General features: G+C 44.0%; 1 protein-coding gene across 1 annotated transcript in view; it reads right to left on the bottom strand.

Annotated features, from left to right (window-relative positions):
• Nucleotides 1-8,691: 8,691 nt before the first annotated feature.
• Nucleotides 8,692-25,210, bottom strand: part of NTSR1 (neurotensin receptor 1) — a 57,835-nt gene continuing 41,316 nt past the window's right edge. The window contains exons 3-4 of the mRNA XM_062009388.1: nt 15,780-15,870; nt 8,692-13,402 (exon numbers count right to left, since the gene is read on the bottom strand). Of these exons, the coding sequence (XP_061865372.1) occupies nt 13,153-13,402; nt 15,780-15,870 (341 nt within the window). The 3' untranslated portion in view covers nt 8,692-13,152. The remainder of the gene's footprint in view (nt 13,403-15,779; nt 15,871-25,210) is intronic.

Below are 25,210 nucleotides of genomic sequence, written 5' to 3' on the forward strand. Positions count from 1 at the left end.
AACTATTCATAAGGCACAAGAAGCACTATTCCCCCACGTGGATCAGAACTGAGACATCACCTGCACAAATAATTGTATTAGTTTTGAATCAACAATGAAAACAGAGGATAAACAATTATCTACTTAAGTTCTTCATCCTTTTTGGTAATATCATTGTGCAGAGAAATTGAATTACCTTTGTCTTCTCATTTGTCTTGGGGTTTATGAGACACCCTTTCTTCCTTTCACCTCTCCTGGTGCTGTTGTGTGCACGAACACTCTCAGCAAAGAGCCCAATGTGCCTCTCTTTCTAAGGATGGGAGCACTGGTTCATGATATCTCAGTCCCCACCTTCCTGCTTCCTGAGGATGTCAAACTGCAAACACCTGGTGTGGTTTAAAAGAGATGGTGAGCTGTCAGCCCAGGAGATGGGAGCAGAGAGGAGGAAACATGAGATTCATGCACCAGGATCCTAGATCACCTCTTGCAGATTGACAGGATTGAGATACAGAGCTAGACTTGGCCTTCTCTGGTTATTTTGCCATCACTGAGGCTCCACACAGGCAGGGTTGGCACTGCAAGTCCCCACTGTCAGGCAGCATTAGGCAGGCAAGCAGGGATGGCTGGGGGATGCTGCAGAGGATGTGAGCTTTTGCTGCCCTTGGCCATGGACCTTCCACACAGGCAGTAACAGCTCGTGGTTCTCACTGGTGGAGGTTTGATTCAGCTTTTTAATACTGACCGAAAACCTGGCTGTTTGCAGCTTAGTCCCCTGTACTGACAAGAAGCTGGTGGTAAATGTAATGCTTGCAAGGTTGGTCCTTGTTTGCCAAAAGTGCTGAAAGCCCTTTGGCACAGGACATGTGGGTTGCTCACATACAGGTGTGTGAGCATTACCTTTGAACTTCTCCTTTGCTAATCAGAAGGTTTTGATGCATCTTCTGCTTTCTGTGACCATTATAATCTCTGTTACAGCTACTTTTGAGGTGGAGGTTGTGACACTTCTGACACTAAGCAGGGTCTGACAGTTGGCTGTTGCATTAGAGTCTGTAGGAGATGTTAGGGAAGGTAAACTTTCCACCTCAAAAGTGAGCTCCTCTTTCAAAATAATGCTTAAAAAGCAGCTGATTTCTGCTAACATCAGGGCTATCCTTCAGATGAGCTGCAAAAGTGAGACCCATGAGCTGCTCATGATCTCCATGAAGGGGCTAGAATATCTGTCTGTGATATCTCAGTCTCTTCACCTAATCCTGGTTGTCCAATCTCAGTTTTGCCTGTCCTGGATTTGCTTTCCATGTACCTATGCAGATTTCATACATTAGCTGTTAGTATATAGCATTGTCCTCACCACAGTTCATGATTTATTTGAGATGACATCCACTTTTCTGCATCACAGTTTTTCTGGGTACATCTGGTTATGATGAGGTCTCAGTGTCTGACTTTTGAAGCATTAGATTTTCTAGTAGCACAGAGCAATTTAAGGGAAAATAAGGACTTTTAGCTATGAATATTTATGGCTAGAATGGAATTGTATCTTAGATTGCAAATCCACCATTGCTGGAAGAATAGTAGATAGAAGCTAATATTCACTTTAATTGAAATATTTTCTCTCTTGTGCTTTGGCCAGTGAAGAAATTGATCTGAATTCTGTATATTGTAAATCTCAGCATTTAAATCTTATTAAAGTTGCAGCCTTATTAAAGAAACAAAGGTAGGAATAAATCTGTCCACAAAGCCAATAAGACAGACATATTTCTACCCACAAACAGTAACAATGTAGGACTGACTCAAGCCACTTGATAGAGCAGATACTTTGATAGGAACAGAAACAAAAAATACCCCCAATTTAAACATTCATGAGCTGTAACTACAACTGCTCAAGTGAAACATCTACTTGCTAATCCTAAAGTAAAGGACCTGGTTGAAAAGATGTGAACACTGGCAGTGGAGATGAAACAAATCAAACCAAGCACACATTCATTTTAAGGGTTTGGGGCTGATTGGGTTTTTTTCCAAATGTAACATTTGGAGACAGTGAAAATGCCTGTTGTTGGAAAGATGGATGTGGGAAAGGGCATATTGGTAAAGGTGCAGCTTGACATGCTCTTGAGCTGTATTTGGCAGCAGATAATCCTGCAAACAGCCTCAGATTTGAATATTTAGCTCTTTGCTTGCTATCCCACTTTTCCTTGTAAGCCTGATGAGTGCCCAAGTCCTCCCTTCTGCAGCATCAGCTCAGATTGTCTTTCTCCCCTTCTACTCTCTGCTCCTACTGACTTTCCAAGTGTCTCAGCAGCTCTCCTGCAACTGAGTATGTACAGACTTAGAACCTAAAGAAAGGAGACACTTCTAGGTGATTCAGGGAGCTACAACCAAACTGAAGTGAATTTCATGTGAGCAGAAGGGAAAATGTCCTCAGTTGCACTTTGGAATAATTGCTCTAAGAGAGAGATGAGAACAGTTAAAAAACACAGAACTCTGGCCAAAAAAGAGACAGCAATTGTGGGAACAGGCATTTGCTAGGAGACTGAGCAAACTTAACTCTTTGCTTCTCTGCTTTACTCTGATGCTTAGTGAGAGGATGATTTACTGAGCAGGTTAACGAGGCTGTACACACGCCCTTCCCTCATCCCACAGCATCAGGTGCATTGTCAGCCAGCCCTCTTTCCCCTCTAGTTCATATTGGTCATAGTCCTACCTGTTTTTAGTCTGTCTGTGCACAATTAAACAGCTTCCTGATAAACTCCATTTTGTTCCTCAGTACTAGGCTCAATCTCAAATAAATATGCAGTATCCTCAGCTGTATCAGTTGTTGGCCCAGTGAATCATTTTGCCCACCCCATCATCTGATTCAGTATTTCATCTCAGTCCTCTTGCTCCTAATTCTCCAGTATTCTGATGCCAATCACCAAGCAAGTCTATTGGGCTTATCAAAGTCTTGCTGTGACTCACAGCCCTTTCTTACATAAAGCAGCCTTTTTGTGTTGATCAAGACAACCAATCTTCAAACCCTATGGTGCCTCCTGGGGAGATGATATGAAAAATCAGGCAGACCCTGAGCCCTGGAGGCAATCTGCAAGGAAAATGAATAGCACGGGGGCATGAATTGTCATAAACAAGTGGAAGTGAGATTTTTGGTTGAAAAGAAAAGCCTTTGACTGATTTGTGAAGATGTGTAAGTCAGACAGAAGCAGAATGTATTCTCTTCCCCCCCCCCCCACTTTTCCATTTCCCAGTGTTTTTTGTTTCATGCTGATGTTGCTAATACACCTGTCTTCTCTCTGGAAAAAGGCTGCAAATTCTTTTGGTGACATGATGTACATAGAAACACAGAAAGCAAATAGAATTACCATTGTGCACTTATTTCACCCACACTTTCTGAAGATATTTGTAGTCTTTTGTACCCTTTATCCTACATCTTAAGCTGATATGGCACAATCTTCCTCAAAGCTGAGCATCAAAAAGTCAGTAGCTTTTGGGCTGGCATGCATTTCAACAAGGGACAAACAACGTGAGATCTCCTGCAGAAACCTTTTCTACCTCTATCTCCCTGCACAGGTTCATTAATTTTGCATTTGCCTTCCAGACTGATGAGTGGTGCAGACAGAGACCTTCACAATTCCTATTTTAGTGTTTGTCTATGGGTAGCTTTGGCTTTTCTGTTCACCACAGGTACAAAGCTGCCACTCACACTTAAACCTACTCTTCCTCAAGCTTACTAAAATGTTTTCACAGCAGAAGACAGCACTTCTTCCTCAGGAATCAGATTATAACAAGGTGGCTGATCTTACAGAGACCATGTCACCCTGGGGCAAGGGCAGGAGGAATTTCTAGAAGTTATCCCACTAAGCCAAGGACATCACTCTTGGATGAAGATCTGGTTTTGATGGTGTGTAACTGGAGTGAGAGTGGCAGCATGGGAACGTGGATTTTTCTCTGTCTCCCAGAGTCCTTGAAAACTTATTAAGACACAAAGTGAAATCTGCAAGGGTGTTTTGTGAATGCCAGTGAGCTCCATATGATAAACAGTATATTAAAAAGCACTGAGGCATACTCTGATAAATGCTTTCCCTCCTTGCTGTTGTAATATATACAATAAGCAGGAGATACTGTTTTCTATTCAATCAAAATCAGGACTGGAGTCTTTGTTCCTTCCAGACACGAGCTACAAACTGTGATTTCTGATTTAATCTGATCAGCACCTCTGGCATTTAAGACTGGCTGTGGAGCTGTGAACATAATCAACTGCTAAATGGTGTTTTAAAAAGATGCCTCAGAAAATGAGAAACAAATAAAGCTGGACTGCATTGCTTAAAACCAGAAAGAAGGTTTCTTTGTGAAGGGTGCTAACTTTGCTGGGCAAGAAAGTTAACCATTGTGGCTGCTTTGCTGTGGTGCCATTTGTAACCAGCTTTAAAACCCTCCTCCCTTTTGCTTGCACCTATCCAGGTTAAGCCCAGAGTAGGGAGAGAGTCTCAAGTCAGGAAACATCATTGGCTACATCAGGCATTTTTTCTAGGATGGTCACAACAAATCTAATTTCATGCTTGTGATGACGGTACAGAGAAATTAATTTTATCCTGATTTCCAGACTGAAGGAAGAAAAACATTGTCTAATTTAGTAATGGGGAACTTTGCAAGAGTGGATACTCTGTGTGGCAGCTGTACTAAAAATGCTGCTGACAGTTTTAGCTGCTTTTCAGGTGGACAGAACAACCAGAACATCGAAAATGTCAGCTGTTACAGATTTCATCATAGTTCTCCATGGCACCACTAAGGTCAATCCCATTTAACAGAGTTTGTTTGGGTATTTTTTTCAATTCAAAACACAATGCTTCACCTTCTCCTGAATCATTTTGAAACAGGCACCAAGGATAACAGCACTGTCAGGAACACTCTGAAAGCTGCCTGGGGATATGCCAAGGTTGTTGCCGTCAACCAGCAAGAAGTTGCTTTTTAATGGTTGAAGGTTGGCATGTTTTGCTAATACATGTCTTGGAATGGAGGTTTAAAATAGATCATGGACTACCTGCTTATGCTGAATGAAGTGAAAGATGAATCAGAGTTGACTGTGCTGGAAACACTGAGGTTTTGAATCTCTGCTCTACAAGAAGATTGCATCACAGTCCTTGAGAGAACCTCTGAAGTTTTCTGTGCCTGAAATCCATACCATGAAACATGAGCACCCTGGCAGTGCTGAGGGTATGAAGCATGTTAGGTTAGTAACAGTGTGCTAACGCTATTAAATCTTGACAACAATGGCTCTTAGTTCTTGATTACATTAATGAGATGTTAGGGGGCTGGTGAGTCCCCAGGTGACTGTGTACAGAACACAGGTACAGGACAGCAGAAATAGCCAAGTGCTCTGGCTGAGCCCAGTGGAGCTGTTCCACAGCAACTGTGATTTCAGAGGAGCGAATATCACACTGTGCAACCTACACTCCTGTTATTAAGAGATCTGGCCCTGTGGCTCTTCCCTTGTATGTTTGTCTTTGGCAGGGAGGTGAATCACAAACCTGTGTCAGCCAGCGTTGATACCTACTCATCACTGAGACATTCATAAAGAAAAAGCAATATGTGACTGTTTTCATTGGAGATGACATAGTTAAGGAGCAGTGATGAGATGCAGAGCAATCAGAGCTCCTGATTAATTATAATGTGTTATAGCAGTGCCTAAGGCTGAAGGCTGCATTGCAGAAGTGTTGGACATACCCTCCCTACTGAGCAGCTTCCAAAGACAGGAGAAAAGAGAAGAGCAAAGAAATCCCAGGCTAATTGGTTCAGCCCTTAATGCCTCTGAAGCTAATGCAGTGGCAAAATATGGTGTGTCAGTCCTTTCATCTTCATGCTGCATTTCATCAAGATGAGGGAGGATGAAATGATCCATCCAAGATCCTAATGCTACTCACAAGACAGGAGTTCTTTATTCTCATTGTACCTTTGCAGATATTGAAGCAGATCTTCCAGGTTATGTGTTCATAATCATTCTTTTATGTAACTTCACTTTACAACAAAGCTGAGACATCTCAGCAGTGCACAGCAGAGCAGCAGCAGCGTGAAAGCAGAGTGGACTGTTCCTGCTTTACAAGATGGTGTTACATTTTTGTGTTAAAAGGGTGAAGGATTTTGCTTCCCATTTCTTCAGGATTTCATAGAGAAGCAGCCAAGTGTAATTAAATGTCATGTCACTGGTGATACAAACCTGCCAAGCCAGCCAGTACTTTCAAGAAGGAGGAAGAGCTCCCTGCTGGGAAGACCAAAAATGTACAGTAAGAGTATGCATGGGTAAGTAGCTCTTGTCATCACTGATGTGAGTACATTCTGGCCATCTCTGACATGTTTAAGTTTCATAAAGTGTTTCTGACTCTTCCCCCTTTGTTTTGGCTTTCAGTAAATCTATACTCACGAATGAAACAATTGTGTTTTCTCTCTCTTTAGTAACTATAGTTCCTACTGGGCTCAGCTGACCTGTCCTAAACATTTAATCATCATCCTCTCTGTCCCAAACCATCCTTTCTACCCAGCATTTGGCTGAGTGAGCCCAGGGCTGGGCTGGCAGCCAGCAGAGAATGGGCTGGCTGCTGTGAGCTCACCTTGAGTAGTTTTTTACCCAGGAATCAACCCCAGCACTTTGGTTCAGCCACCCCACAGCACTCAGAGCTGTGTCTGCGTTCGTGTGCTTCTGGAGGGGTTTTGTACTTGAGTGCCCAAAGTCACATCACGCTCTGCTTCATACTGCACAGTCCTCGGGAGACCTGGAGTAATAACCAGGATGTGCTGCCTTGTTGCTTAAATACCCTCATGGATATACTACAACCTGATCCACGGTTCAAACAGATTTGATAAGGCAGAGGAGGAGTTAAAGGCATTTTAAACAAATTAACTTCTTCATGGATGTTTATTAAGCTTTATGAAGCCATTTACTAAAATGTAACATTTGTTTCAAAAGGTGCCTGAAATTTTCCTCCTGTGAACGATGGAAATTGCTTTTAGAACTGAAATGAGAAAGACAGGCCAAATTGGAATCATCCCTCACTGCTCAAGGTACAGTCCCTGTGCCTTTCTAAAAGAAAACCAGAAAATCAGTGGCTCTCCACAGTGTTTTGTTTTCCTTTGCAGGTTGAGTGTGATGTGATGCATGGCATGGGGTGGGAGGGTTGCATGGGAGCAGCTCAGAGCTTTAGATTCTGGGGAGTTTTGCTTTTTCAAAGGGTCAGCCCTGAGCTGGAGGAGTCATGAGCAGAGGGCAACATTTTTCACTCCAGCTTGAGCATTGGATTTCTGTATGAGCAATGGAGGCTCTACTGGGAGCATCCTGCCTAGCACAAAAATCTCCTGCAGCCAGAACACAAGGACATTGCCACGTGCTGTGGATTTTCACTGCTGAAGACACAGCCTGCAGCTCCTTGGACAGCAGAATGAAAAGACACCTTTTAACAGAGCAGGGCTGAATAGCAACTGAAAGGATTCATAAAATAAATGATTTGACTCTTTAATAATTAACAATGTCAGGACAACAGAGGCCCCTGCTCTTCTCATCTGGAAGAAGCACCAAAATGCTTTTGGAGAGGCATTTCAGCTAGGTTTTAGAAGATGAATTTTCCAGGCATGAGTGATTCCAAATACTTCATTTTTATGGTGTTTCTGCTTTCCAAGCAACCTTCCTCTCTGCCAGAAATCACAACAATAGGCTTGAGTGGCTACAAACGATGAAGATTTTGTGGATTTCCCTAATGCTGAGCTGTTTCACAACTGAACTTTAACCAGGAGCTGTGGGGAGTATGGAAATGACTGATTTGTGCTCCTTAAGTGTAAAGATACTTTAATACAGTGGGTGATACCCAAGTATTCTGTTCCCATAAACTTACATCTGTGTTAGAAAAAAAGCATGCCAGGGAGGACATGGGTCATGCAAAAGAGGGGAAAGCAGGAAGGGAAATCTAACCATCGAGGCACAGTAAACCTGCTCTGTTTTGCAGCAACAAATGCACCAAGGTGAGAGTTGTCTCCTTCTCTGTGTACCTACAGCTCCTAGTGCATTAAAGCCTTTATCTGCTCAGTTTTCTGGGCAAAGCTGCTGCAGAAATAATGGTCAGGTAATGTCTTTAACATTTGTCCTGCAACAGGAGAAAGCAAGTGGATAGAACAAGCAAGCAGGAGCTCAGAAAACAGCCACATTCCTGTAATGTCACTCGGATCTCAACACAGCAGATGCCCACTGTGCAGCAAAGGTCTTTCTTGATGCCCAGATCTTCACTCTCATACTTCAGGCCTGTGTAGGTGACATGCTCAAAGCCCATGGGTTCAACCAAAGGGAGCTGGATGCTCTCTGTGGCTGCTCCTGACAGCACAGCAGGGCTGTAAAGCAGCACAGACCCTCTTTGGTTTTGCCAGGTCTCAGGAGGGATTTCTAAGGGCAAACTTCTAAGGGCAAAAGTCTCTTAGAAGCCTAGCTGGTCTGTTCCCCAGTTTGTTTGTTGGCTTGCAGACACAAGCTGCAGCTGGTGTTAGGATGCTGTGCTTGTGCTGGATAGCCAGTGCTTGCAGGCTGTGGGAGAGAAGCACTCAAGGACTTCTCTTTAAGAGGAGGTGCAAAGGTCAGTCCAAAGTCAATGGGATTTCACCAGTTTAGACCACAACCAGGTAGCCTGTGCTGGTAAGCAGGCTGCAAGATAAGGGCACAGCTGCCATTTCAAGCATAACCAGCCCAAGCCAGAAATTTGAACATTTATTTCTTAGGATCAAACCAAAAAAAAGAGACAAAAAATAGAATCAAATACCATATCATACAAAGGCTACATCAGGAAGCAACCACTTCATTACAGTTTGGTCAGTAAATACAGTATCAATAGTAGCATGTTATACTGAAAGAGTGTTTCCCATTGCCACACAGAAGGATTTCACACCCTCTTCTTTCCCTTTGTCACAGAAAATACTACAAAGGAGACGCTGACACACTTTTAACATTCATGTTTGGTTTTTTTCCCATTGCACAACAGGCCACAGAAAATAAAGCACATCAACAACTTGTATTGCAGAAAAATCAAAGAATAAAAGGTGCACTTGAAAAAAAAATATGTTTGCTATAAATACAATATGTGCAGGACTATCAGGTGGCACAGCTGGGGAAGGACTCTTGGTCACAAAGCCAGGACACAGCATCATGACATTTTGGATTAGCAATTTCTGTTTTCATACTAAACGAATCCAGACTGAGAACAGAAGAAACTTGTTGAGCTGCAATGTTTAAGAACCAGACAGAGCTCCAGAAGATACAACAGCTACCAAACAACACAACCAGAAGATACCAGACTAACATTCAAGGTGTTGCAGAGGAGAGCTCCAGTGTCTGTCCCTCCCCAAGGGCAGGAAGCAATGGCAGATGATGGGGTCAAACCTGCCACAAAAGCTGTCTGCAGCAACAGCACACCTTGGGTTGTATTTCACTCAAGGACTGATGCTATGAATGCAAAGGTCCTGCTGTTGTCATGTTATCAGCATGTGTCCTGCTAATCCTCCTCACTCACTTTCTCCTTCAGGGGTGTGATGGCTGAAGTGAGGCCTGTGCACTTCACCAAAAAGACAAGCTCAGCAGAGCATTCAGACACATCCTGGGACTTTGGTGAGAAAGTCCTGTCTGGGGGAAGTTTCCAAACAGTTTAATGACTTTGTAAATCTGATTTCACACACTGCCCAATGGATACCCTGACAAGAGGACTGTGAAGAGAAACCAAACCTCAAACCAGTTATTTGAAGAGGTCACTCTGTAGACTCTCTTCAGATGGGAATTTCTCACAGTCCATCTGGCAGCACTTCACATCAGTAGGTTCGAAAGATGGGTTTCTTTAGTCAAAACAAACAGTCCAAAACTCTCCCAGGAAATTTGCATAGATAAAGAGCACACTGCACCAAAACTCATCTCTCTGCCCCAGCAGAGACTCAGACAAGACAGGAATACAAAGGATGGAATATGCATTTTGTCTGATGGCAAAAGCCACTTGCACTCCCTTAGGTTTAAAGTTAAGCCTTGTTGTTACTAGATCAAATGTTGTTAAAAGGCATGGAAAGAACCATTTTTCTGGTATATATTGGGCAGTTTGTACCTTTTTCTTCTCTATGGTGTCATGCTTTCCTTCTCAAAACCATCTTGCAGTGAGTTATCCTCACTTTGAGCTCAACAGAAACAATTCTCTAGGTAAACGTGGCAAAACTAGGTGAGGAGGGGAGAGAGAATGAAAACAGCTGTAACTTGTACTTCTCAGCTCAAGATAGTCAGGTTTGGCCAGTGAAAGAGGTAGCTTGGAGCTGCAATCTCAGATTAAGGCCATAGACTCAGGTCTGCTCCACATTAAACTGCAGGAACAGAGCTGTAGAAGCCAGCAAACTGCTTGGATAAATCCCTCCAGTCATCTCTTCAGGACTCGAGTGGCCCAACAAGCATTGCAGAAAGAGTTCATGATAAATTCATTTCTACTCCCTCTCGTTCCCATTTTCATGTCAAACCAAAAATAAACCTCACAGTTTCTCTGAGCTGTGATCAAATATTCTGTAAGCTGCCAGTGTATCTCAGTAATGAAAATCTAAGCCAAGCATCTTAGGTGGAAGGACATTTCTTGTCCAGTGTTTTCTGAGATAATCAAGCACATTTCAGCAGGTTGGTGTTGAACAGGTATCTTGATAATGTTAAACATTCCAAAAGCAACTGAGACACACAGGATGTTAAATCCTGATAAAAGTCAAAGCAACACACAATTACAGCTTCTGTGGGAGGTTTCAGAAACCATCTCCCAGCTGTTGACTCTACTTAGGGGTGAAGTTAAAAAAAGTCTGGGTCCACTCCAGAAAAATTGAAAGTGTCTTGCCTGGAAGGCCAAAGTTAAGTGGATGACATTAAGACTCCTCTTCCTCTGCTCATCTTACCTGGACTTTCCCACAAGGCAGTAACCACAGGTATTCTAGAGCTGCTTCTTCCAACCCATCTCAGCCATTTCTAACACACACACACAGATAACATTTGACGGTTTCTCACAGAATACCCTTCCAAACAGACCACTTTCCTTCTTACCTTTTTCTTCCATGTCTGTGCTGTTGTTTTTCTTACCAAAGAGGAATCAACTGTGCATGAGCAACCAAAGTGCTTTGTCAAATATAATCTCTGCCCTCTGTTTGGTACAACCAGGGCAAGAAATTAAAAGAAGGCATGACAGGACAGAGCCTGTCGGCTGAATCACATAAAAACTAAAGCCCCACTGGTTCCTATTTTGAGCCCTTTCTTTTGGAGGGGTTCTCTACTAGGCATTGAAGAAATCTCTCATTTCTGGTAGGTGTGGTTGGAGGTCATAGTTGATGGTAGCCAGGTCTACCATGGTAGTTAGCTTTGTGCAACTGCCAGGTTATAAATGCCTTGGAAGTAGGCAGCTGTTGCTTGAAACTCAGAGTGAATGGCCCACAGGTGTTTGCTCTATGCCCTGAGCCCAACAGGGACTAACCTATGAGATATCACACCTGTAGCGGGAATCATTAGTACTCAGTGGCTCAGTAACTGGTCTCCATCATTGTGGGATGGGTCACTGGGGCCAGATTCACACCTCCAGCACTGAGACTGTGGATGCTCATTAGCTGAAGAGTGACAGGGTATGGGCAAAGCCCAGAAAGCTGAACTGAGCCAAGCAACTCTTCTAGTTTGTCATCATAAAGAGGCAAACCCTGTTCTCCAATGAAGTGTAATGTGAAAGGAGACACAAGGTCACCACCAGCAAAATCACAGCAGAGGTTGCACAGGACGATTAGTTGGTTCCAGGTTGAGGAACATTACCACCTGTTGATGTGACAGCAGGGAAAGCCCTTTAGCTTGGCCCAAAGGCCTGTGATTTCTGGTGCTACAGGCTCTGGAGCAATTTGCTGCATCACATAGTGGGCTATTAGAGATGCAACCATATGGGAGAAAAGCTCATGTTACCTATCCTGACCAGCTGGGAAATGTCAAAGAGAGTTTTCAGGTTTTGCTTCTGTTCCTCTGGCTTGTTAAACATTGGTTTAGAAGCAAAACACCCCAGCTTAGGTCTTCTTATGTTTGTCATTTGTGCTACTTGAAGATTTGTGTGTGCAGATCAGTGTGCCAACAGGTCTGGTAGCAAAAAGAAATAAAGGTGGAACATGGCAGGCATGAGCCTACAACTGGAAACCTATGAGACATCATCCTTGTGGAACTGGGGAGGAAACAAGTAGAACTCGAATAAGAACAGGAAAAATCTGAAGGTCCCACAGAACTGGGGCAGGTTGCTCTTAACTCAGCAGCCTGGAGCCCTCATGAGCCTGGAGTTTTCTTACTTCTTCATGTAGGACAGCTCACTGTTCTCCCTGGTAAAAAAAAAGGGGGTTGGCTGTATAGCAATAGTAAGATTTTCCATTTCTGTTTGATATCAGCACTCCAGCTGGGCACAGTTTCTGCATTCTTGATTTTGCCAGAGACTTTGTTATTTATTGGTGCTGCAGTAGCAATACCCACAAGAGAGAGGGTTCACTGTGCCAGGCACTATGTGTGCCCTAAAGTGAAAGATGACTCCCATTCCCCCCGGCCACAGCCACCCCAATCTAGGTAAGGCATCATCTGTTATTTAATTTCAAGAAGCCAGAGTGGCTCTCTTGAGCACCTCAGTCACATTAATCATAATTTAGACATATTTCTAAAATAACCACCTGGCTCCCTGAGTTTTCACTCATTCATTGAAGAGCTCCTAGATGAGCACATCCGTTCTCCACAAATATCCCTTTCTGTTTGGAACTGCTTCCTCCTCATTCACACTCTGGTGCCACTGAGACACGTGGTCTCGAACCCTTGGATGTGCACATGGCATCTCTGTGCTGAGAAAAGGATGAAATGCAGTATGATTTTACCTAAGTTGAACAGATTTGGGCTTCCCAGCTAACACTGCACCTGGATTTATGCCAGACTGAAGTTACAAAACTTGTAGACATTACGCACAAGAGGCAAGGCCAATGCTTTAAAATAACCTCAAAGTTACTGGCACAATGAAGCCTATTTTTCCAACAAAAAGGACTTTGCTAAACACATTGGTGTCACGTGAATTCAGAGACCGTGCATGAAAGTCACAGAGGCCTCTCTCAAGTTTCGACTCCACGATGAAATGCGTTTCCCTTCTTCCTTTGGCATCAGTATGTAGTTTCCCTTGTGACCTGGCTGGAAAATGTGTGGTTGCTGGAGATGCTGTTGGATTTCCTGGTGAAGGCCAGTCGTTTCTTCTTCTTCCTCCACGGCAGGCACAGGAGTGTGAGTGTAGAGAGGAAGATCTGTCGGAAGTTTGCAGACACCAGGTTGTAGAGGATGGGGTTGATCGCCGAACTGACGTAGAAGAGGACGTTTGTCAGCATGTAGAAGTAGTGGTAGAAGTTGAAAAGGAAACTGGAAGAACAGATGAAAGATGAAAATCTAAGTAGACTGTGGAGATCTGAAATAATTCAAAGACACTAGGGTGAGAAAAACATGAGCTGTTTTTTCAGCTAACCCTCCTTGGCTGGAGATGTGAGCTTACCTGTGCAAGTCAGTCCATGAGCCATCAGGAAAATAAACTATGTTTTCAATTGGGACTGGCCAAATGCAGGTCAAATAACTCTACAAAGGTCTTGCCCCAGTCACTAGCAGTTAGAAACTTCAGTGTGCCCTGGGTCTGGATGTGATATTTACCTCCTGCCTTCATTTCTCTTTGAAAATAGACACGCGTGAAACAGAGAGGCCACAGAGAAACTGTGTCTGTGTAATGCATACACATTAGTTTGACTTTCTGGCTGCAATTCTGGTCTACAAGGCCTGCAGAAGAGCAAAGATTCAGTAACAGGGGCAGATCTCCCTGCAGTGAGAGCTCTATCAGCTCATTAAATGTGCCCCTGGGTTGGGGTACGTCTGTAATCTGGGATAGCATTCTCTATTCTGTGGGCAAGCCATAGACAGTATGCTTTTGAAACATATCCTGACCATCACAGTATCATGTTTTCAATTAGAATCACTTGCAAATGCTTAGTTATTTTTTAATTTTGGAAATGTCTTTCCTTGGGACAACTGAGATCAACAGCTCTGAGCTGGTAAAGGGTTTCTTATCAATGTGGCGCTCGTTTTCGGGAAGATGTTCCTCGGGATCATTTATCTCCGTGGAAATTACAGACCTTTTTGTTATTCTGAGCCATGTGTAACAAAAGATAAATAGACATGTGCTGGAATACATCACTAATTCCTCCACACCCCCTCAGCACTGCCAAGTACTGCATGGCCCATCTCTTTCAAGCAGAGCTTCTGCATGAAGCTGTGAAGAATTAACCTAGCAAAAAAGTCTCTTTTTCAGGGGCAGGCACATGCATTTATAAATGAACAAGTCAAGCTGCTGCAAGCTCTTCATTAGCTACCATACTGATATTTTGCCACCCGTTATATGCCTGTAAATTCAATGCTTTCCTAAAATTCTTCATAGCTTTTAAAAGAAGAAGGGAAAACCCTCAATGTGAATGCCACCACGATGCACAGACTCACACTACCTGCAGACAGGCATCTCCCCCCTATTGCTCAAAGCAGATGAGGTCATTATGTAATTGATTGCTGCTTTAAGTGCTTTCCATATAGGAAAGCGAAAAAGAAACAACAGTTTGTCCAAATATATGCCCAGAGCTTTGTTTTTATGGTTGAAGATCTGGCTTTTACTATGGATGGATGTACAATTCCAGCCAGTAGATTGCTCTATCGTAAATTGCTATTTTTTGTCCTTCAAGTTGATGACATTTTAATGTCTTCTAGATGTGCTGCTTTTTGGTACTGCATGTTTATTTTTGCCTTTTCTTGTTTCATTACAAGAAATGGACCCAGTCCCAGAGAAAAAGACATAATGCCATGGGAGGAAAGATACATTTTTCACTGAGAGCATCTCATGGCATCTCAGGATACCTGTCTGTGTATCCCCAGAGAACATGAATGCTTAATTGCTTATTTAAAATGAATAATCAGTTCTGTGTCTCCTTTGCTGAGGAACCTGGCCTGATATGGTAAAAAGTCTGCATGGAGCTGTTTGTGTGCCCTTGCACATCCGTGACAGCACACAGGCATTCAGTGTAGGTGTGTAATGCTCCCTGAATCCTCAGAGAAGCTGCACATTTTCTAACCCATGGCAACTGCTACTATTTAATTTCGATCCACTCCCTGCAAAACCCAGTAAATAACCTGCCCCAAACTCAGCAAGCAGCACAGTTATTTCCCCACCTGTATAATCTCCCCTGTCACTAAGGAAATGTGGCATAGTGGAGCTAATTTAGCAATTAGTGTGTTGACAGGAGCTGCTCCATTTTAGTGCTGGTGATCAATATCTCCAGTATACAGACAGCAACCTACTTTGGATGTACAACCCCCACTGTCCAAATGTCATTTCAGGAGCTGTCAGAGGTGGATATCCATCGCTGCTGCTAACGGGGGCTGTTCTGTGGTTGCAGCCACAGGAAGAGGAAGGGCACGCTGATGCATTTCAGCTCAAGCTAATGCCTCTTTCACTCACATCTGGGGGATTTAGATGATAAAATTAGGACTTTTAATTTAGCTGTCAAGGATGCTAAGAAACCCAAAAGAAAAAAACCAAAACAACCATTAGGAGGTTGAGGATTCAACTCCTTGTATGGAGAACGCCTTTGCTCCCAGATCTCCACCTCCATCCCCAATCTGCTGCTGCCCCAACAGCCCCAGATCCAGCCTGGCCCCATATCCCATCCTGGCACAGGGGGAGCTCGTCCCCCACATTGTGACTCACTCTGTCCAGTGACTGGAGGGGACGTAGCAAAACATGAGACGCCGTATGTGATAAGGGAGCCAACAGACCACGAAGGCAATCACCACAGCACCTGCAAGGTAGGAAAAAAGCCCATTACTTCTTGAGAGCAATCCTGCACTGGGGGTGAAAAAGGACATGGCAAATGGAGGCAAAGGCTGCTTTTCCTTCTGCCTTGTGACTGAAAAGATTTATGTGGATCTGTCTCAATTCTTCATCAGGGGTGAAAAATGAAACACTCTTGTCTGTGTGTTGTTTATCACTGTAAACTGTTCTCCTAAAGCCTCACTTTGTTCTTCTATTGCTGTTGTGCAAAGAATGAATAACCCTGAGGGACAACCAGCCTGCAAATACCTGTAAAAACAAGTATAACAGAAATAACAGAAAACAGCAATAAGCACGGGGGCAGTGACATTATGAACAAAGAAAGTATGATACAGAGAAAGGACTGCTGGTGCCTAGTTCAGACACTGCCTTAAATGAAACTGTATTTGCATCTGTCCTTGTGTTCATGCCCTTGTGGCACCTGGTATTTTGTCCAAAGAACTCGCAGATGGTTGGTGTATGTTTTTTATCCAGGTAGACAAGGAGCCAGGGACACTATAATCCCATTAGTTTGATACGTGGAGCCACTTGGCCACAGTCCCCATGGTGCTAGGGATCATTAAACAGCCTCAGGAGCTGCTTTCTGGTGGTAGGGCTTGTCCTTTTGCTCTGCCTTTGTGCAATACCTGAGATGGTGATTAGGAGGTGTTGGGGTCCAGACATTGCCATAATACAAATGATTAATTAAAGGGTGAGCAGAGAAAGACAATCTGGTTTTTCTTTTCCTTCCCAGATTCTAGCCAAGGGCCAGCAAATAATGGGAAGCAGCAATGCAAAAACTCTGAAGGATAAAAGTGCTGTTGCTAGAGTGTGTTTGTCAACTCGGATTAAAAAGGAGATATATCAGGCAACCAAAGGAGAGATTTGTTTCCTTTTGCAATATGCATTTCAACCTCTGTATGAAATGCCAGGATTCTGGCAGAATCCTAGCAGGAAATAAAGAAATCTCAGTTAAAACATAACACAATAAAAGACAAGGAGAAAATCAAGGCTAAATAAAATAATTATGTTAATTTTTTATCCCAAATTTGCTCTACAGAGAATAAGGGCCACATCACTCTTGTCCTCTAGGTGACCTGTAAAGGGCTAAGAAGCAGCAAAGCTCTTACAGAGCTATGCACCACTGCTGCAACGTGGATTTGGCACGTGGAGGCAAAGGCTGCTTTTCCTTCTGCCTTGGGATTGAAAACATTTGTGTGGATGTGTCCCAGATGCTGCCATCCCACAAGGACTATGCCATAGCTTGTCGAGGAGATACACAGAAGCCGTGTTTCCCCTGAAAAGCACGGTCCAGGGGGAGCAAGTCTGGTTGCTGTTGCATCTCCCCATCACTGTTGGCCAAAAAGCACAGGGGAGACCTCAGCAACACCATGGGGATGGAAGTGTTTGTGCCCTATTTTTGTGGATGTCATCACTAGCAGAGTCACTGCCTAATTTGTACAGGAATTAAAAGATTCCTACTGTCCAGTTCTACACTCACAGCCTTTCTCCCACTCCTTATGCTCTCTCTTTTATTAAAGACACAGCTACAATGGAGACAGATTCCTTTAGCATAATGTGTGACAGCATCTTCCAGGAATGCTGCAAAAGCCATTTATTCAATAAAGTTTCAAGCAACTGAAGGGACATGTTTTGGAAAGAAGGCCAGAGGATCTGTTTTTATTCTCTTGTCCAAGTGACTTCATTATTTCAATCTGAATATTTTTGGCTGCTATCTGGTCATTGTGATCACAGATGTAATTCATCACCAGACAGCCTGCAGCTCTTCAGACGCCATCAAGTGAATGAATTTGACCTGTGTCTGATCCTGCCCTGAGGAGCTTTGCTGGGACTGTGATGGGGACAGCCTCTAGATGACACATGGCACAGGAGAAGAGGGGAGGTCCAGTGGGAAGCTCGGAGGGAGCACTGGATGCCTGCCTTGCTCTTTCACAGTTCTGAGCACCTGCTTTTGGCCACCTCCAGCAATTCCTTTGTCTGTCGGATGGAACTTGCTTTGCCCTGGATGGAGCAGTTCACCCATGACTCCCCAAGAGATCCCTGCTAGGGGCCACAGGAGAAGTGATACTCTCCAGCTTCTCCCCTTCCATCCATCAGCCCCAGGCTGATGGGAATGAGCCAACACCACAGCTCCAGTCCATCTGCTTCCCCAGTGCCTGTACAGGACTAGCTGGATTTGCAGGCTGTGAAAGCAGCTTCCCAAATGGCTCCCCACACAAATTCATTTGTGTGCATCATAATTTTTGCAGAAACCTCCATGCACTGGCACTTCCCAGCTGCTTACCCCTGTATGCAGCTCTTAAAGAACAGCAGGAGCTGGATCCTTTCTGTAGCCAATTTTAAGTCTCACACATCTGCCTGTTAAATTTACCAACATGTTAAATAGAAGTGTTTTTCTCCTCGTAAAAGATCTCTGCCTCTTTTGCTCAGACAGTGCTGTGCCAAATAATATGGAGTCCTAGATCTATAGCAGAAAAAACACATATTGAGAGAAATATTTGCTTAACCTCAGCAAACGAATAGTCAATTAAGTAATCTGTGGTAATTGTGTAATATCACACGCAATCACTCTGCAATTAAAACACCATTAAACACACAGCTAAGTGCACTGGAGACACTTATGGTCTGATTTGGAAATCCCAGCTGGGTACTATGCTGCGTGGTTCTGTGCTGTCAGCCTCTGCTGTGCAGATTAGGAGCCCCTGACCTGTATCTGTCACCCTTAATCCATATATTTCAATTTTAGCACACAAGGGATGAAGCAGATTTAGGGTGACAATCCTGCCCTGTCGGGTCCCCTCCCCAGGGATGACTGAGAAATGTGGGAATGTGAGAACTTTTATCTAAGAGAGAATGAAAGCATCCTTTTCTCCCAGATACCTGCTACCTTTTGCTGCTGTCTTGTGCCTCCCTTGATAAACACATGCTTATCAAAACGGATGAGCTTTAAACAAAAAGCTGAGCAAAGTGGCTGCATCAAAGGCTTGACATGGGGCTTTTGTTGGTGGAGTAAGATGGAGCATCACAACTTGCTGGAGCTGAGCCCTGCAGGGGAAGGATTTGACCCAACACATGATGGGGGTGACTGTCCAGGATGGTCTTTGTGAGGCTGGAAATATCCTGTCTCTGTTTTTTGAACTAAAAATAAACCAGACTCATCCTTTACTTCTAATTAATTCAGTGGGATTTCAACAGGAGCAGGGTTGCTACATGAACTTCTGATAATTCCCACCCTTGAGCAAACAAGGTGCCAAACCTGGGGATCAGCCCAGGGTGGGGGAGCAGAGAGGTGAGCTGAGCAAGCTGACCCCAGTGTGCCAGGGATGCTGGGGAATGATCCTTCCACTGAGCTGCCTCTTCAGTTCTCTTTTTAAATCAAACTCCCAATTTAAATGTCTATTCAAACCTGAATTATTGCATCCCTTGCATTTCTGTTTTGTCTTATAATGGCTGTATTCTCTGCCTGTTTGAACCACATCCCAGGGAAGACAGGGAGAGAAGGAAGGAGGAGTGGTGGAGGATGGGCCCTTGTTTGTTTACTGTGCAGGAAGTTCTGCAGAGGGGAACATAAATTTTGAGCTACATCTTTTTCATTGTGCAAAAGAAGATTTAAACTGTGCCAGCCTTGATTTTCAGACTAAACTGGATGTGGATGCAAACCTGGAAGTTAAATTCTATTAGATTGCACTGAGTATTTTGTTTTACCTGGTGCATGTCCTGTGGCTGAGGCTGGCAGACAGCCCTTCTCCAAGGCCAACATCTTGAAAAAGTGATGCTGGCTTGGCACGAGCATGGAGCGATAGATCGTGTGCAAAAAGACCACGGCAAGAGCTCAGTGTCTGGTTTGACTGAGCATGGGAGACATATTGAGGAGGGATTTTTCAACCCCTCATCCTTCTTCTGGGGCCATCTGAGGCTCAGTGTGACTCAGAGCACCTGGACAGCCATGGGTGATGTGCCAGACGCCAGGTTGGTGTTTTCCTCCTCACTTCAGCTCTTCTAATCCCCTCCAGGGTCATGCTGAGTCACAGCCCTGAGGCTCTGGGGTGGCTCTCAGAGAGGGTATCCCTCCATTCTCTCCTCCAGAAAGAGGAGGAGAAAAGAGATGCTGCTCCCTTTGTTGCTAAGACCTCTAGAGAAGCTCAGGTCTATCTTTTCCTTGATAGTTTTGCTCAACTTCTTTCCTTCTCTCTGCATTTCAAGGGGAGCTGAAGCTCACACAGCTGGGGAACAGTGGGCTGCAATTTCTGAGCCAAAGCAGGAGCTGTCTGGGGATGGAATGGCCCATCTCAACAACACCTCAGCCTTCTTCTGTGTTCCAGCTCCTCAGTGGCCCTATGCCTCCAATGCTGCCCAAGGAATGCACACACCAGCTGGTACTAATAACGTATGTGACAGTGTTACGTGGCTCATGTCAGGGATTTGCTTTCACGCTGATTTCTGGAGAAACAGTCCCTGTGTATTCAAAGCTCCTGGGGTTTATATACTGATTTAGTTGATGCCATGCAAGAGAATCCCTCAGAAAGGGGAGCAAGTGTCACCATGCCATTAGATATGAGAGATGGTAAAAGCTGGGCCAAGTGGAGATCTGGCACTGCACAGTTAAACCTCAAGGCACTGTTTATATTAAGATGATGCACTACCTGACAGGTCACAGGCAATATTTACACCAGTGGGCCCCAAACTAGGGATTATGGGAGCTGCAAGGGTGGGTATGAGCCTAGTAAAATTAAAACTGCTTATGCTGGTATTTGGGTCACAAGGCTGCAGAAGAAAGGATTTCCATAAAAGCCGATAATAACCAGCAGAGATTGGGGAACACCAGCACACACCAGCAGTACTTAGGAGAGCAAAGAAAGGGAAACTGGGAACAGTAATGGGTCTGGGGAACCCTCAGCTCATTCAGGAACCACTGAAAGCAGCACTTGCTGGATGCACTTCCCCTGTGCTTTTGCAGGGTAAACATCAGTTATGACTCAATTTCCATTCCCAGCAGCCAGAGATCTGCTTTTTGTCTTTCTGTATCTTTTCCCTTCTTTTTCTCCTGCTGCTGTTGAATTGTCTCTTTTTTTTTTTTGGATTAAGGGGTAAAAGATGCTATCTTGCTGAAAAGGAGTCATCTTCCCCTAAATACTTCTTTGTTAATGGCAGCAAGAGAGCAGAGTGAATAGAAGAACCTTTTGTCATGCAAACCCAATGTATTTTACTCAGACCACGCTCTTCAGTCCTGATTTTCAATGGCTTCAGCTGACAAATTTGAAAATGGATATGAATTCCTGTCCCTGGTGACGAAATCATCCAGTTTTGTGTGTAAGGAGCAGGCAGCAAATGAAGGTTCAAGCTAGCCCAAGAACAGGCTCCAAGTAGCAGCACGTCACCGCTGAGCCAGTGCAAACTGGGTTTTCTGTCCTGCTTTCCTTCTAAGGCAATTTTATCATTTTTAAATTAAAGGAGAAGTTGATTGATTCCATTTCAACTTCAACTGCATCATTTCCCCTGGGGATGTCTGAGTGTTTGGAGAAGAAGGAAGAAATAAACTTTCTCCTTTGACAGATAGATAGGGGGTCCCATTTTCTCCTCACTCAATTCAAGGCTTTTTCTATTTGATAAAATCAGGTATAACCCAAAGTGGCATCCTCTGCAGCCTCTTCTTTCCCCTTCAGTTTTGAGTTTCAAGTGTCCTTTGTTCCTTCAGAAGGGTTTCTGCTCACCAGAGGGACCCTGGGGCTGTATTTACTTCATGCTTCTGCAGTGACTAAGGCCCTGGCCAGACTTTATGTTTAAAACCACATCAGTTAGCTTTTTAAACACTCACATTGACAGGGTTTAACACCTGGAAAATCTGCTTGCTGGGCATGACCAGCCCTACAATTATCTTCTGAGGTGCAGCCACAAGAGCCTGAATCCCAGCAGAAATGCTTTTCCAGCCCAAGCTGCAGTGCTAACAGAGGGCCACATTTTGGGAGAGAAGAAAAGGAGTCTCCCTGTCCCAAGAGATGCAGCCATCATCCCTTTCTGCTCCTCAGAGGGTGTTTATAGCATGCTCCAATACCGCTCTCTGTGTCGCTTGGCAGGCTGTAATGTAAATCTACACGTACAAACAGCTCTGGGAAATATATACAACTGTTATATGGCTAATTTATCCTTTGGAATTTCAATGTGACACTTCAGCTGTTAAACTCAGCTTCCACTCACTCTTGATGTCACGGGGGTTTTGCTGAACTCTGCTTGGAGTTGCACAGACTTTTTTTATTAGGGATATCAACTGCCATTAATTTTGTTCCTTTCTTGCAAAAGAAACGATTCACGGACAAACCTGGTTTCCTTAGAAGAGAGGAATTACAAAATACAACTGCTTAAGGAGCAGATTTTCCAGATTGGTGCTCTTCTGTGTATTGTGGCTGCAAAGTATTAGCTATTTATTCCTGTCTGCAGGATGGTTAAATGAAACCTTCCAGCAGTATTCTCCTCCCCAAATGGATGCCTGAGGCTTGGAACATCAGTGGGGAGAAATGAATGAACTGTTCCAAACATTTCTTCAGAGGGGGAATGATTAATACAGAAGTTAATGAAATGCAGACAGGATGCATACTTCATGAATACTTGGCTTTTGTCTCATTTTGGAGAAATGCAGACACTCCAAAATCATAACTTAACGATTCTTAGATGTTCAGTAAAAACCCCGTGATCTGACATCATCTCCTAAAAAGCACCTTCCTGAGGCATCACCCAGCCAGCTGTGGGACACTGGAGGATATTCTTTGAACTGGTTAAACCTAAGTGCTTTATAATTGCTTTCACTAAGCAGCTGATGTAAGGGAGCAAGCACTACCTGGAACTGATCACATTTTAATAGGCGTAGCCCACATCCAGCCAGAAATGTGCACAGCCTCCCCTTGATGTCCATCAATTTGTCTCAATGGTTATCAGAGCTCATCTGTGCCATTCAATAACTCCTTCCTTCCATCCATGGTGGGAACTGATCTGACAGGCAGTCAGGGAGGTGTTGAGGGCTTCTTGGAGGAGGATGGGCTGCAGGCTGGTGTGGTGATGGTGACAATTCATCCCTGTCACAAAACCATCACCTTTTGAGAAGACATTGTGGCCAAACAGTGCTTTTTGACCTGAGCCAAGCTCAAATATGGCCTGATTTTTGTGCAGCTGCTTGGGAATATGAGATTTGAGATGAAGATGTATATTGCCTCTCTACATCTGGATACAATACACAATGGCCTGGGCAGCGTCTGTGAGGTTTTACTCGCTGAAGGCTGCTTGTTCTGAAGGGGGTGTGTGTGCATGTGTGTGTTGCAGATTTATTTAGGATGTTATCAAATGATTAGCCTATCTGACTATGCAATCAGAGAAGCTTCACCTGTCCATGAAGCATCACACAGTGCCCAAGAGACTGACCTTCCCAGCACATGTAGCTGAGGAAAAGCAACAAAGCATTCAGGTGGTTTATAATCAGAGAACTGGGAGGAGTACTGGATGGATGGTGTAGGGTATGAAATCTTTGGGCAGGAGGTATTTTTAGTGGCAGCATTGGTGCAAACATTGCCCTGTTATCCTCATGAAAGAGCTGGGAAGTTGCCAGCACCTTGAGCTCTCTGAATTTGTATCCCCACACCTGGCAAAGGCTGACAGTAGACAGGGAATTACAATCACAAATCACATGCTTAATGAATTAACGAGGCGGCTCCCAGGCAGCAGAGCTGACACGTTCCTTGATCCTAATCTCTCTAATTGTTTTGTACATGACCAAAGCCAGCCAGAGCCAAGGAAACAGATAAATGCAATCAGAGAGCTGAGGAAAATGATATTGTGGATGTTCTGAGTGAAGCTGTTAACCCGACCACTTTTAGCTCCCATTTCAATGTACCATAAATACATATTCTCAGCAGATCTGGAGGAAGGAAGGAAGGTGTTTGCTGCTCTGATCTCATGCAACAACTTCCCATGCCATAAACTACAAACATCTTTTTCTCTGAGCACTAGTTTTACAAGTTCTGAAACTCTTCAAGCTTAAAATAAAATCAAGCTCTCTGTACTTCAAGCCAAAGTTCACTGCTTGAAATAGAAAACACTTTGACCTTCATGAAGCTCTGATTTTGTGCCAATAGTTTTATTAGCGTGGACAAGTGTCATTTTTCTTTTCCCATCCTCCTTGATAAACTAATCTAGACTGTGTACATGGTTTGGGCTGTTATGGATCCCAGGATAACTCAGGCATCCTTGTTTTATTTTTTGCTTCTTTTCAGACAACTCAGAGGTCTGGTTTATCAGGTGACAAAAGTAAATGTGAATCAAGCATCTCCAGTAATCGAATGCATCTGAAAAATGAGATGAAACAGGATTTCACTCACGCTTGCAGATAAAAAAAGCCTTTCTGCATGACGTGGTGAGTCACAGACAAAACTAACAGTGGATTTCTTATTTGCTGGAGCTTCCTCAGTCCAGAAAAGGAGCAAGCAGGCAGTTGCTCATTGCCTTCCCAGCAGGGAAGGGAGCTCAGTCCTGCTGCTGGGGTGATACTGCAGAGATGCACGTAATATCTGAGCATTACTGCCCGCGGTGCCACATCTGACCCACTTTTGCACCATTTCAGGCTCCAGATGGAAACTCTCACTTTTGCTAACTTTTCTCAGCTTTTGCAGTGCATAACAAAAGCAAGTAGAAGAAGAACAAAAGGATTTTTCTTATTATTCAGAGAAAGAAGGGCTGGTTTTCAGTGCTGTGGACCCATTGGTGAGAGGGATTCTTCCACCACCACTGAGCAATGCCCAGAGAAAGGTGTAAATTCAGGTCTCTCATTATTCATGTAGGGCTCCCTCTTCTTGATGTTAAAATAGTATACAATACTAAAAGGAGAGAGAGATATGACATGCTAGAGCACAAGTGAGAAAAGGCAGCTTCTCACTTAATAGCAGTAGGCAGAAGCGTTAAGAAACAGAAGACAGCAGGGAACTGAAGGACTTGCACAGCCCCATCCTTATCCTCATGGATAAGGATGGCTCACTCCTTATCCCCATGCAGATGATGGTTAAGCAGGGTGCAGAGACAGCAGATAAACACAGCCCAACAAGATAATTACAGGGAATGCCACGTCTTCTGGGTTTTTCTCTTCTTTTTGCTCAGCAGGCAGTTCCCAGCGTGGTGTTCAAAGGTGGGGGCTTGCCTATGGCATGGGCATGGTGTGCAGTGTGGGATATGGCCCTTCCCAAAAAGCAGCTGCAAAGAATCACATGGAGGTTCTTGGTGCCTTCTCTGGGGATTTCTTTCACTCTTGAAAATGTGGCCAATGAAGTTCA

Source organism: Colius striatus, chromosome 16 (genome assembly GCF_028858725.1).
Source record: "Colius striatus isolate bColStr4 chromosome 16, bColStr4.1.hap1, whole genome shotgun sequence".
Lineage (NCBI taxonomy): Eukaryota > Metazoa > Chordata > Aves > Coliiformes > Coliidae > Colius > Colius striatus.